The sequence below is a fragment of the Moschus berezovskii genome, chromosome 7 (assembly GCF_049115385.1).
Source record: "Moschus berezovskii isolate FMDL1 chromosome 7, NW_MosBer_1.0, whole genome shotgun sequence".
In the NCBI taxonomy this organism is placed as follows: domain Eukaryota; kingdom Metazoa; phylum Chordata; class Mammalia; order Artiodactyla; family Moschidae; genus Moschus; species Moschus berezovskii.
The window spans coordinates 111381833-111394479 of NC_142466.1; the positions used below are offsets into that span (position 1 = coordinate 111381833).

Below are 12647 nucleotides of genomic sequence, written 5' to 3' on the forward strand. Positions count from 1 at the left end.
ATCCGTGATGTGATATGTACTGCCCCCTGCACAGTTACTCCTAATTCCAAAGTCTTACCTCCTTTAAGGGGGAATTGGCCCGGCGGGTTGGGAATGGAGTCCTGAAAGAGAAGAAAGAGAAAAGTTAAAAAAAAAAAATGGATGCGGATGTCGTCAGATAGAAACAGCTAGTCTTTTTCTTTTCCACTTTCAGTCAGTTCAGTTCAGTTCAGTCGCTCAGTCGTGTCCAACTCTCTGTGACCCCATGAATCACAGCACACCAGGCCTCCCTGTCCATCACCAACTCCCGGAGTTCACTCAAACTCATGTGCATCGATTTGGTGATGCCATCTAGCCATCTCACCCTCTGTCATCCCCTTCTCCTCCTGAGCCCAGTCCCTCCCAGCATCAGGGTCTTTTCCAATGAGTCAACTCTTCGCATGAAGTGGCCAAAGTATTGGAGTTTCAGCCTCAGCATCAGTCCTTCCAATGAACACCCAGGACTGATCTCCTTTAGGATGGACTGGTTGGATCTCCTTGCAGTCCAAGGGACTCTCAAGAGTCTTTTCCAACACCACAGTTCAAAAGCATCAATTCTTCAGCGCTCAGCTTTCTTCACAGTCCAACTCTCACATCCATACATGACCACTGGAAAAACTCTGTGACCCTATGGACTGCAGCACACCAGGCTCCTCTGTCCATGGGATTCTCCAATCAAGAATACTGGAGTAGGTTGCCATGCTCTTCTCCAGGGTATCTTCCTGGCCCAGGGATCGAACCCGCATCTCTTATGTCTCCTGCATGGGCATTCGGGTTCTTCACCACTAGCGTCACTTGGGAAGCCTATATGTGTGTATATATGTATATATATATATATGACTGATTCTCATTGATATACGGCAGAGACCACCACAACGTTGTAAAGCAATTATCCTCCAATTAAAAACATAAAAATAAATAAAGGTAAAAAATTCTTCAGAGACTAGTTTTCCCACCCTTGGGCTCTCTTCCCCTTTCCCCCACCTCAACCTTGGAGACACCCCTCATTGCCCTGCCAATAAGGAATGAAGTGTCTTATTTTTCTTCTGACCTACCCAGGTTGAGGTCTCCTGTAGTGTATTGGATTGAGATATTAATAAAGACCTAAAGAAATGTGAGCATTTTCATGGATGAAAACAACTTCCCAGCGTCTAATGGAGCGAGAAATTAGTGGCTGCCTGCATCTTATTTTCTTAGTGTTGTGTCAGAACACCTGGGACCATACAGAGTTCTTTTTATTCTGCCACCGCTCTAGGGACTCTGCCCTTTCCCTTCCACTGACAGCTCTTCTGATCAGTGACTCTCCTCTCCAGCTCCAGTGGATGGTCCTGAGTCGAGGAGGCCTCCTGAGGCACAGCCCTGCAGGGCACTGATCTGGAGGCGGGAGTCAGTACAAACTCGGGGGCTTCAGCTCGTCAGGAGAAAAGAAATGAACTTGGCTTGGAAGGCCGTTTCTTCTTTGCTGCCATAGTCTATGATTTTATTGCCTGGGCTGAGAGCGCTTAACCTAATAAACGGTGCTGTACATCTGTGGTCGCGCAGGTACACACAGTGCAAAGGAGAATCTGGTGTCATAGACTTCCCTCCTGGTTTTGCCTCCTGAGGCAACAAACCGCCTTTCATAAGTCAATAAACATCTGGCTTACTGCCAGGCATGTCCGTCAATCAGTGCGATGTGCACACACGTGAAGAAAAACATCTACGTTAAAGTGTGGTGCTAAGACGGTGGACTTCATTGGCTGCCCTGGAACATATCCAGGGACAAGGAGAGAGTCCCAGAGCGACAACCCCTGAGGAGCCATTGTGGTGGCTACTGGCAGTTGGGAAGTACCAGAGAATTGTACATTCGGCACACGTCGAATGGGCACCTAGTGTGTGCCAGGCTCTAAGTCATTGGAAGACATCCTGCGGCTTTTATGGCTCACTCATTAAAGCAGCCGTTCAGAACATACAAATAAATATAGAAATAGAATTGCAAGTTGTGGCAAGAGCTATGAGGAAGAGAGGCAGCCTGTTTCCAGATAGCACTCGAACATGTGTACGAATCACTCGGGCAGTTGTTAAAATGAAAATCCTGATTCAGCAGGTGTGGGTGGAGCCTATTTCTGATAAGCTCCCAGGTGACAGCAGAGCTTCTGGCCCACGGAACACAATTTGAGTAGCAAGGTTGTAAGAGATACTGTCTGAGAAGAGATCTAATTTACTTGTGGAGTCTGGGTTGGTGAGGTGGGGGTGTGGTCATTTGAAGCCTTTCTGGTTTTCTAGCTTCAGACAGAGGATGTCAAAAACAAAGCGTCATAGTACAGGGAAGAATCCTGTTGCTTAAACCTTAGCCCAGGACCCGTGGCATCCAAGACAGAAGTGTGACTCTTGCTGCCTTGAAGAGCTCCTGGTGTGAGAACAGGTCTCTATAGCTTCCCTTAGCTACCCACAGTAGACAGGATCAAAGAATCAGGGCCAGAGGGGAACCAAGGCATCCTCTGGTCCATCAAGCCAATTTTTACAGACAAGGAGACTGAGATACTCGTGAGTTGGTGGCAGATCCTAGAATGAAATTCTCCAGTGCTCTTTCTATGCCCCAAGAGAGATGCTGTCTTCAGAAGCCAAGGATAGACCAGCTCATTCTCCTTCCTCTCCATGCGCCCTACTGTTAGTAGTCTTTGCATTTGGAGGTAGAGAAGTAGGGTATAAAGAGATGACAAATTAAATTTTGTTGAGGAACCTCTATGCCCTTGACACTATGCTGAGTGCTATCCATTTATCTACTCCTCTTTAGTAAGGTACCTCCCAGTCTAAGAATTCTTTCCCAAACCTAGCCTGGGGATCTGGGTCTCAGCTGGAGAAATGTGAACTACCATGCTTAGCAACTTGGCTTTGAGGTAAATAGTAAACAGGCTAGACACAGACAGAAGCAAATGGGCCCTCCCAGGTTGTCATTCTCAGCTCCATCATAGCTCAGTCGGGAAGATCTGCTGAAGAAGGGACAGGCTACCCACTCCAGTATTCTGGGGCTTCCCTTGTGGCTCAGCTGGTAAAGAATCCTCCTGCAATGAGGGAGACCTGGGTTCGATCCCTGGGTTGGGAAGATCCCCTGGAGAAGGGAAAGGCCACTCTAGTATTCTGGCCTGGAGAATTCCATGGACTATACAGTCCATGAGGTAGCAAAGAGTCAGACAGGACTAAGCAACTTCCACTTGAGTAGCTCAGGAAACTTGGTTTCCATGGATACCAACTAGCTACACTTCCTTAAGTATGCTTCTCTCTCTCTCTTTTTTTTTTCAGACTCTGAGTATCTCATGGGTATCCTCAACAATGTCTCTGTGTATGGAGGGAGGAACCCTCCCTACATTTAACCTTTTTGTTCTCAGGTGAAATGAGCTGTTCCAGTCATCTTCACTGTCTGGGACTCTTGTTTTCCCATTTCCTTCAATCACTGTGATTGCAAGGCTAATAATCCCTCCCTCCACTGGATTATTGACACAATAAGATATTATACATAAAGTTATGGACATTGTAAGATATTATAAAGTGTTAGCAAGTGCTTGGAAATGGTGGCTATTTTGGTTACCCTCTTAATCCTAACGAAGTGTGTAATTTGTCTCAATACCTTGTGAAGATTTTCTTTTCACAGAGCAATCCTGTGCAGGGAAATCAGCTCCTAAATCTACTTTGACAAAAGATGCCCTCTCTTATTGAAAATAGCCAAAGACAACTGATGTTTGGACTATGCCAGGTGGCTTCACATCTTGTAAGGTGGCCCATGGAGACCTTTAACAGGAATGCCTCTCTTATTTTTGAACTAACGTGATTAAGCACTTAATGAGGGTACTTTAGAGGGGACGACAGAGGATGAGATGGTTGGGTGGCATCACTGACTCAATGGATATGAGTTTGAGCAAACTCCAGGAGTTGATGATGCACAGGGAGGCCTGGCGTGCTGCAGTCCATGGGGCTGCAAAGAGTCAGACAAGACTGAGCAACTGAACTGACTGCCTGAGGGTGCTGAATCATCAGGGGCTAAATGCTTTACATGTATTATCTTATTTTATCTTTTCCCCAAGAGTTAGTGATTGACTGAGACTTAGAGAAATAGTTTACGGCTATAGCGGGTCCCTTAGATGGTGAATAGGAGGGAAAGGATTCAAACTGGGGCATATTGACTTCAAAGGCAATGCTCTTCAATCCCAAGCCACGTCGCCCCTTTGGGTAAGGCAGGATGCAGCTGGGGCAGGAAATTCTCTTGAGACTCCATGAGAAAGTGGATTGAGGTCCTAGAAAATTTTCCTCAGTAGCCTTGATTTTGCTAATGTTAGTGAAAGTGGTCATTATAATACAGGGGCTTAAAGCAGTGCTTCTCTCACTAGGGATCTTGTTAAAATGCTAATTATGATTCTGTAGGTCAGGGATGGGCCCTTAGGTTTTACATTTCTAATGAAATGACTTCTAAAGAAATCATCTTCCAGATGATGCCAATGCTTTGGGGCCAGGGACCACACTTTGAATAACAAGGGCTTAAAGACATTACTCAACAGACAGTCAGAACACTGAGGTCTGCCTGTCCACAGGAATGGGGGAAATGGCTACTGGAAGCTGAGTGTGGAGCTGAGCTTATGGATGGGTTCGGAAAACCTTCCTAGTCTGTTGATTGGGTGGCTTCCTGTCATCATCTTCTATCTGTGCTTCTTGCCACCTGGCTCTAAGTCCTGCCGCTCCCTGGTGCAGTCTGGACTGATCTCTGTTCTGCACCTCGCCTTACTCCGGCCCCACCTAGAATGCCTGGCACCGTCTTCTCTTGTCCCCATCCTTTCAATGGAGAGCTCTTCTCCACTGACTCATGCCAGCTAGCAAATACAGAAGAAGTGAAAGAATTAGGCAGTCATCATCCCTCAACCCTCAGTGCACTGGCTGATTCAGATGAGAGTCATCACCAAAGAATGCCACAACCATGGAATGAAGGATCTTTGAATGCCTTCGAAGTATTACCCTGTAGATTACTTAATAAGAAAGATTAAAGTGGTTTACTAAGACGACTTCCCTAGTGGCTCAGATGGTAAAGCGTCTGCCTACAATGCAGGAGACCCGGATTCAATCACTGGGTCGGGAAGATCCCCTGGCGAAGGAAATGGCAACCCACTCCAGTACTCTTGCCTAGAAAATCCCATGGATGGAGGAGCCTGGTAGGCTACAGTCCATGGGGTGGCAAAGAGTCGGAAACGACTGAGCGACTTCACTTTCACTTTCACTATGAAGACAGACAGTGGTCATGCCTTGATCAAGTGACTAAATGTTATTGCCAGTAATGGGGCAAGCTGACATATGCATCTAGCCCTGCTGCAAAAAAGAAGAATATAACATTGCTTATGTCCTTTCCTTGCTAAAAATGTTTCATCTGAATATTATTGTGAGTAAACACTGACAGTCCCAAAACGTGACAATAGAGCTGTCCTGGATCCTTTGAAAAAGTCAGTGTCATGAAAAAACAACAGAGAACAGAGGAGATTGTTAGATCACTGCTTCTCAAACTTTAAAGAGCGTATAGATCACCAAAAAAAAAAGTGAAGTTGCTCAATCATGTCTGACTCTTTGTGACCCCATGAACTGTAGCCTGGCCGGCTTGTCCATCCATGGGAGTTTCCAGGCAAGAGTACTGGAGTGGGTTGCCATTTCCTTCTCCAATAACCTTATTAAAATGCAGATTTTGATTCATTACATCTAAGGTGGGACCCAAGAGCCTGCATTTCTAATAAGCTCCCAGAGCCACCTTTTAAATAGTAACATTCCAAGTTAAAACAGATGAAACCAACCCTGTATGTGACCTGAGACTGGATCGAGAGACAAAAGGCACAACAGCTGTAGGAGACATTTTTGAATAAGTGGAGGAAATTAAAGTATGGACTATGTATTATTATAAACCGATGTGCCGAGATAACGTTAAATTTCTTGGCCATGATGATGACACGCAGGAAGTAGGAGATGGGTGCCGGAATACGTGCAGGTGAAAGGTCACCCTGACTGAAACTTACTTTCATATATATATAGAAAGAAGCAGAAATATGACAAGATATTAATACTTATTGAATTTAGGTGAAAGATTATATGGGTATTTATTGTTCTATTTTTCAGAGGTTTAAAATTTCAAAATAAAACTTTGGGAATCAGACACGATCCTTTTAACTCTTGGAGGAGGTTCAGCTTCCCTTCTAACCTCTTGCAAACCCCTTCCTCACCCCGAGCAGAAATTGTCTTCCTCTCTTCTGGCCTATGGCACTGAGTGCTGTGCATGCGTGCTAAGTTACTTCAGCCATGTCTGACTCTTTGTGACCTTATGGACTGTAGCCCGCCAGGCTCCTCTGTCCCTGGGGATTCTCTAGGCAAGAACACTGCAGTGGGTTGCCATGCCTCCCCCAGGGGGTCTTCCCACCCAGGGATCAAACCTGCATCTCTTCCATCTGCTGCATTGGCAGGTGGGTTCTTTACCGCTAGTGCCACCTGGGAAGCACACATTTAGTGCCATTCTGCCCCAAATTCAAGCACTTGCGGGTTTGGGCCTCACCTCTCCAACTTAGAGATTCTCAGGAAACAGGGCTCCCACCTTGTCCACTTGGGTTCTTCCCTTACAGCTTAGCCTAGGGCTTTCCCTGGAGAAGTTGCTCAGTGGACTTCTTTGGATAAATAACTGACTGTGTTGGAGAGAGTAAATTGGGTCGAGAGAAGTATCACAGGGCATTTCAGTTCACCCCTGTGTTTTATCTGGAGTGAAAGCAAAGCTAAAACCTTACCACCATCACCACCAATCACTACCCCTAAATTCAGCTTTTGGTGGGGAAGTAGAGTGGTATTGTAAGGGTAAATTTTTTTCTTTTAAATAAAAGGAGTTTTCTTTGTTTATAAAGGGGAAGAAGGCAGTTGCTTTCTCTTCTTTCTAGAATACATGAGCCCTTCCTTACTCTAACATTGTGAAATGTAAATAGATCTCTCCAGGGGCTAGACAAGACCAGGCTTCTGGTTTATAACAGAAACATTTCTTCAGACTGAAGGCCTCCAAGCCACCTGAACTGTGAGCACCTCTAGTGCCGACCTTATTGCTGTTGTTTAGTTGCTGAGTTCTGTCCTCTGTCCATGGGATTTCGCAGGTAATAATACTGGAGTGGGTTGCCATTTCCTTCTCCAGGGGATCTTCCTGATCCAGTGATCAAACCCTCGTCTCCCACTTGGCAGGTGGATTCTTTATCACTGAACTACATGGGAAGCCTGTCCACCTTATAGCCTATATATGATCTATTTATAACCCTTTGTCTCTGGAGGAGATATGAGAATTTTTTTTCTCTTTGCTTTGCTGTATAAGTTGTGTGACATTTCATTCGGGCTCATATGCATATGCTCTGTTATAATTACTTCATAAGAAATCAATTTTCTTTCTTTTCCATGAAGATCCGTCTTTTTGCTGGTAGGACTTCTACTTCCTCAAGAGTATTGAGTACAATCTCTTGAAAAATACACATTGTATTCCCACCTCCAGGGATTTATCCCGCAGACAGACTTGCAGATGTACACAGTGAGCAAAACCTCTAGAGAAAAACTTGTGTCAGTCACTAGACACAGATGAAATACGAAGTACAATAAAATGCTATGTGACTCTTCAAAAGAATGAGGTAGACTTCCATGTATTGACATGGAAGGATCTCCAAGATATATTAAGTCAATAAAGCAAGCTGCAAATTTATGGGTTTGCTATAATGACACGTGTGTACTATATATTTGTAGATCATAGATTTTTGGAAGGACATGAAAGAATCTGTCAGTTGTCCTTATCTCAGAAAAGAGGGACTGGTGGTTGGGTGGAGAGGGTGTGAGAGATTTCTACTTTTTTCTTTGTCCTTGTTTACTTTTCTTAAACCACGTGAATATATATTTTAAATGAATATAATGGTTTAAAGGTAAATAAAATACAGCCACTGCAGAGACTTAAGACATCAGTAGAAAATAAGTTCCATAAGTCACATGAAAGCAGAGATATTTTTGGCTTTGATCAAGGTTCTGTATCCATTACTTAGAGCATTACTGTCCTGCACACAGTAGATGCTCAATAAATCTTGAAGGTTGAAACCTAAATTCTTTGCCTCTCCCAAGGAGTCTGACTGTGCAGTTATTCGGTTTTCAAGTCAAATCTCAAGGCGCTCTTTGTTGACTTGCCTGCATGTCCTACACGTCTCACTTTTCTCAGGCTGATCCATTGGCCAGAAATACTCTCGCCTCTGATCTCCGGAAACCTGTCTGTGCACATTTCTCAAGTCAGACTGAAACTCCAGTCTCCAGTGAGGATTCCTTAGATCTGCCTGGGAAAATGTTCCATCTCCTTAACTTGTTGTTTCATGGTAGCTCTGTGTGCCTACATTCCACCACTTATTATATATTCTAAGTTAACTTTGGTTTAATTTTGTCTGTACATGTGTCTTTTTATTTAGAACTGTGACTTCTGGGGGCTTCCCAGCTGGTTTAGTGGTTAAGAATCCACCTATCAATGCAGCAGATTCAGGAGACCCGGGTTTGATCCCTGGGTCAGGAAGATTCCCCTGAAGGGGGAAATGGCCACTCACTGCAGTATTCTTGCCTGGAAAATTTCATGGACAGAGGAGCCTGGGGGGCTACTGTCTATGGGGATGCAAAGAGTCAGACACGACCAAGCGCACGCACAGTAATGGTGGGGACTTCCTAGGCCAGTAGAACCAGCTCATGGTCCTCACCCTTGCCCCCATCCACCCTCACAAGACTGCTGGGTGGCCAGCAATCCACTTAATGTTTAATAACTGGGATATGAGTTTAAGGTCCTTAGGTATCTCCCATTGATTCCTTTGTCAGGAGTCCTGTTAAGAGTCGATTCATTTGCAAGTTGTACCTGTACTAAAGCCTCTTCCCGCAGGAAGTCTTTCCTGATAACTCAAGTTCAAGACGATGACTCTCCTTAGTTTTTCTGACAGTTCATATCTGAACAAATTATTGGAAATGATATGTGTAAAACACTTAACTTCTATATCACAATACTTTTAAGCAAGTTACTGATATTTCTCAGGCTAAGAGATCATAGTACATCAAACCCTAGAGTCAGATTGTGAAGTGAATCTTTTCATCTCCCAGAGTGAGGGGAAGTCAAGGAATTGGATGCCAGGAAGGTCACACTCCCAGGAGAAGAGGAGGAAGAGTCTTTTCAGCGCTGCTGTGGCTGTCTGTGTGCTCAAAGGGAGCAGTGTCCTCATTAAATAGCCGAGCAGCCCTGACTGCCACCTTCTCAGGACAACTTAGATCAAGCCCTATCCCCTTTCTGTCCCTCATTGTCCACATTTACAAAAACGAGGCAGAAAGATCCACTCCAGTTCCTTCATGGAAGGAATCAATTCAGCCAAATGCAAGACTTGAATTAGGACTGTTCTAATTCAAGAACTCTTTCTAGCTTTGTATGTCACCACCACACCATGTCCACTATCATATCCTTCTCTCTCTCTTTTTCCCTCTTTCCTTCCTTCCTTGTTTCTTTCTCTCTCTCTCATACCAGTTCTAGCTACAACCTTTAACTAAAGAAATTTTCGAAGGCCACTTTGATTTCTTTTCTTTGGCTCTTGCTGTAAAATGATACACCTCTGGTTTACTTCAGATTAGAATTATAGAAGTCATAGAGTCTGTACAGTATAAAAAGTGTCTTAGAATATTCTCAAGTGTGCTGTTCCTAGTAGGTGTAGATGAGCCCAATAAATGAGAAGTTTCATAAACTTTACAGTCTAAGTCCCAAGTGCTAGCAATTCTGTTATGTTTCACTTTTATGGAGGTATGAGTTTCAAAGCTTCATTTAAATGTCAGTTCTTGAGGACACTTGAGAAGCAGATACCAAAGCCTTTTAAAGCCTGGTTCTTTTTAGCAATCAATAGGGTAAATAGCATTCAACCTAAGACAACTGAAGGAAACCTGAAAAAATTCTGCAGGATTGCAATACTATGAAAAATGAGAGCTTTGAGGGAATAAGTAGAAATGTACGTACTTTGAAGGGGTGGTAGTATTGGGGGTACAGTTCTTAAACTATCAAAATTACTTCATTAAAAAACTCATGAGCAATATATACTATTAGTACAGTATTTTTCTAAAATATATCCTGGTGGCTTTGCTGTAAACACCAATTTCCTAAAATATGAATAAGCTTCCTCCTTCACCTCCTCTGTTTTCATAGTAATTCTTACCATGTACTTAAAAAAAAAAAAAAGAAAAGATAAATTTCCTGAGACAGCTGAACTTCACAGTGTGTACCCATAATTGCTTGTAGTTTAGGGTTCTGAGCAGTCTCAGAGGAACAAAACATTTCTACATGCTGCTTCTATGCGCTGTGTTTTTGTGACACACTAAGCTCTTCAAAGCAGTGGCTTAGGAGAAGCTTTGAACTTGTCTTGTGAGCTTTAACACTGACATGCCCAAGCTCTAAAGAGCCCTGGTCTTCTCTCTGGCCTCCTTTCCTTGCTCCCTTTCCTTGTTCTGGCCTCTGAAACTTAACTCCTGGCTAAAAAAGTGCTTAGCACTTGCCGAGGCCTCTGAAATCTCAGGAACATTTGGACTGAGAATACAGAATCTTGGAATCTGGTCTGAAGTCATCAAAGACATGATACTGGTTGTACAGATGTGTTATTAAGTTTCCTTGTCTCTTCCATCTTGAATAGAAGTCTTTAGCTCAGCAACATTTCTTATTTTCTTATTGCAATATAATTTCTTTAAAGTGTTGCCTTCGTTTCTGTTGTACAATGAAGTGAGTCAGCTTATATGTGAATATATATCCCGTTCCTCTCGGAAAATTTCTCAAGGCTAATGGCTCCTTTTCCTTCTTTGGCTCACGTGTATACAGAAAGTTTGGAGGTGATGGCTCAACAAAATTTTCCCTCAAAGAGCCAAATTATTTGAGAGGATTGAGTTTCCCATTTCTCTGCCCCCTCTCTGTTGATCTCGGTTCTTTGTTTCGTCTATCCCCAAGTCTCCATGGAGAAAACCGAACATAAATCAGAAAGGAAAGGCAAAGAAGAGAAGCCCACTTACCGTCTTCTGAGCGACCAGCACCATGATGGTCGCCAGAGCAAAGACGAGACACAGAGCCAGCGAGGCTGTAGTGAAGCAGAAATACCCGCGGCCAGTGGCTCCCCGGTGGCTGGCGACGGAGCCTGCGGGCACATGCATGGCTGTGTCTTGAGACGGGGCCAGTGGGTTGAGTGCTCGCTGCAGCCCTGGGTCCATTCTTATATAGGCTTCCCCACATCACACCTTATCTCTCCTCATCTGATTCGGTTCTGGGCCCATCTCTGTTCCAAGAAGGATTCTCCCCCTGCATCCTGGATCATGTGACTTGGAAAAAAACCTTCACCGGCTGCCTCACGAAGAAACTCTTCTCTGGGGGCGTGAGGCGAAAGGCAGCAGGACGGGTGGGGGACAGGCTCATTTTTCATCGCCAGGGACCAGTTTGAGTGAAGAGAAACTGTAGCTATAGAGAAGGTGGCTGATGTCAGAGGGCGAGTAGGAAAATGACGGTTTCCCTGCGCTGCTCTGTGTGTGTGTGTGTGTGTGTGTGTGCACGCGCGTACACACAAAGCAACTTCTGTTTCAGTCAGACTCAGCCACAAAACGCCTTCCGGCTTGAGAAGCTGCACATTCTCCTCAGCGGGGCCTGCAGCTCAGAAGCCCTCATCAGAAAATATCTATTTGCTGGGCCTGGAGGGCATGGCAACCCCTACTCCAGTGTTCTTGCCTGGAGAATCCCATGGACAGAGGGGCCTGGAGGACTGCCGTCCACGGGGTCACACAGAGTCAGACACGACTGAAGCCACTTAGCACACACAGGGAGGCTGGATCCCTTGGACTGTGGTGGAATGACTCAGAGGGGTTGGTGATATCGGCTCCTCTTAAGAACTGGAAATGCTACCAGATCTCTGGCAAGGAGGAGCCCACAAACGTGGAAGTTTCTCCACAGGGAGACAAGCTTAATGGCAGGATGAAATTGGGGGACAGGTTCACAGATACTGTCCGAGAGCAGCGAACTGGCAACACCGATCTTTTGAACAAAAAAGTCCTCCAGAGTATATTGGGATCTGTTACATTTGCATATAAAGTTGGGCCTGCCTAAAACTCAGAGAAAGGGGAAGGAGTTGGCAGCGAGGGTGGGGGTAGGGAAGTGGTGTGGTGAAGAGTGTAGGGGCGGGTGTGTCCTGGGTGGTGTGTGCGTGTGAGCGGAGGGTGTGTGCTGTGCATGTGCTGTGTGTGTGAGGTGCATCTGCACGCTGTGTGGCACGTGTTGTATATCGTATGTGCTGTGTGTGTGCGCGCGCGTGTGTGACTACTACAGTCGAGCCTCTTCTGTCTCAGATTGACACAATGCCTCACTTCACCCTCACCTCTGCCCTCCGAGGCAGCTAAGGTTTTTGTTTTTTTTTACAGATAAGGGAAAATTGAGAATCAGAAAGGATAGACACTGTCTCAGTCAAAGTTGCAAATGTTGATCAATGGAATCACTTGGGTAAATAGTTAATCCTGCAGACCACGGAATCCCTGCTACTGTCATTGTACGTGAAGGCTGAAAAACGGAGGTCCTCTCTCAGCCTCCCCCCACC

General features: G+C 44.9%; 1 protein-coding gene across 1 annotated transcript in view; it reads right to left on the reverse strand.

The window, feature by feature from the left end:
* The window catches only part of TNFSF8 (TNF superfamily member 8), a 28109-nt gene extending 16573 nt beyond the window's left edge, over positions 1-11536 (reverse strand). Inside the window, exons 1-2 of the mRNA XM_055427747.2 lie at positions 11086-11536; positions 59-101 (exon numbers count right to left, since the gene is read on the reverse strand). Coding sequence (XP_055283722.1) covers positions 59-101; positions 11086-11280 — 238 coding nt within the window. The 5' untranslated portion in view covers positions 11281-11536. The remainder of the gene's footprint in view (positions 1-58; positions 102-11085) is intronic.
* Between the last annotated feature and the right edge of the window lie 1111 nt (positions 11537-12647).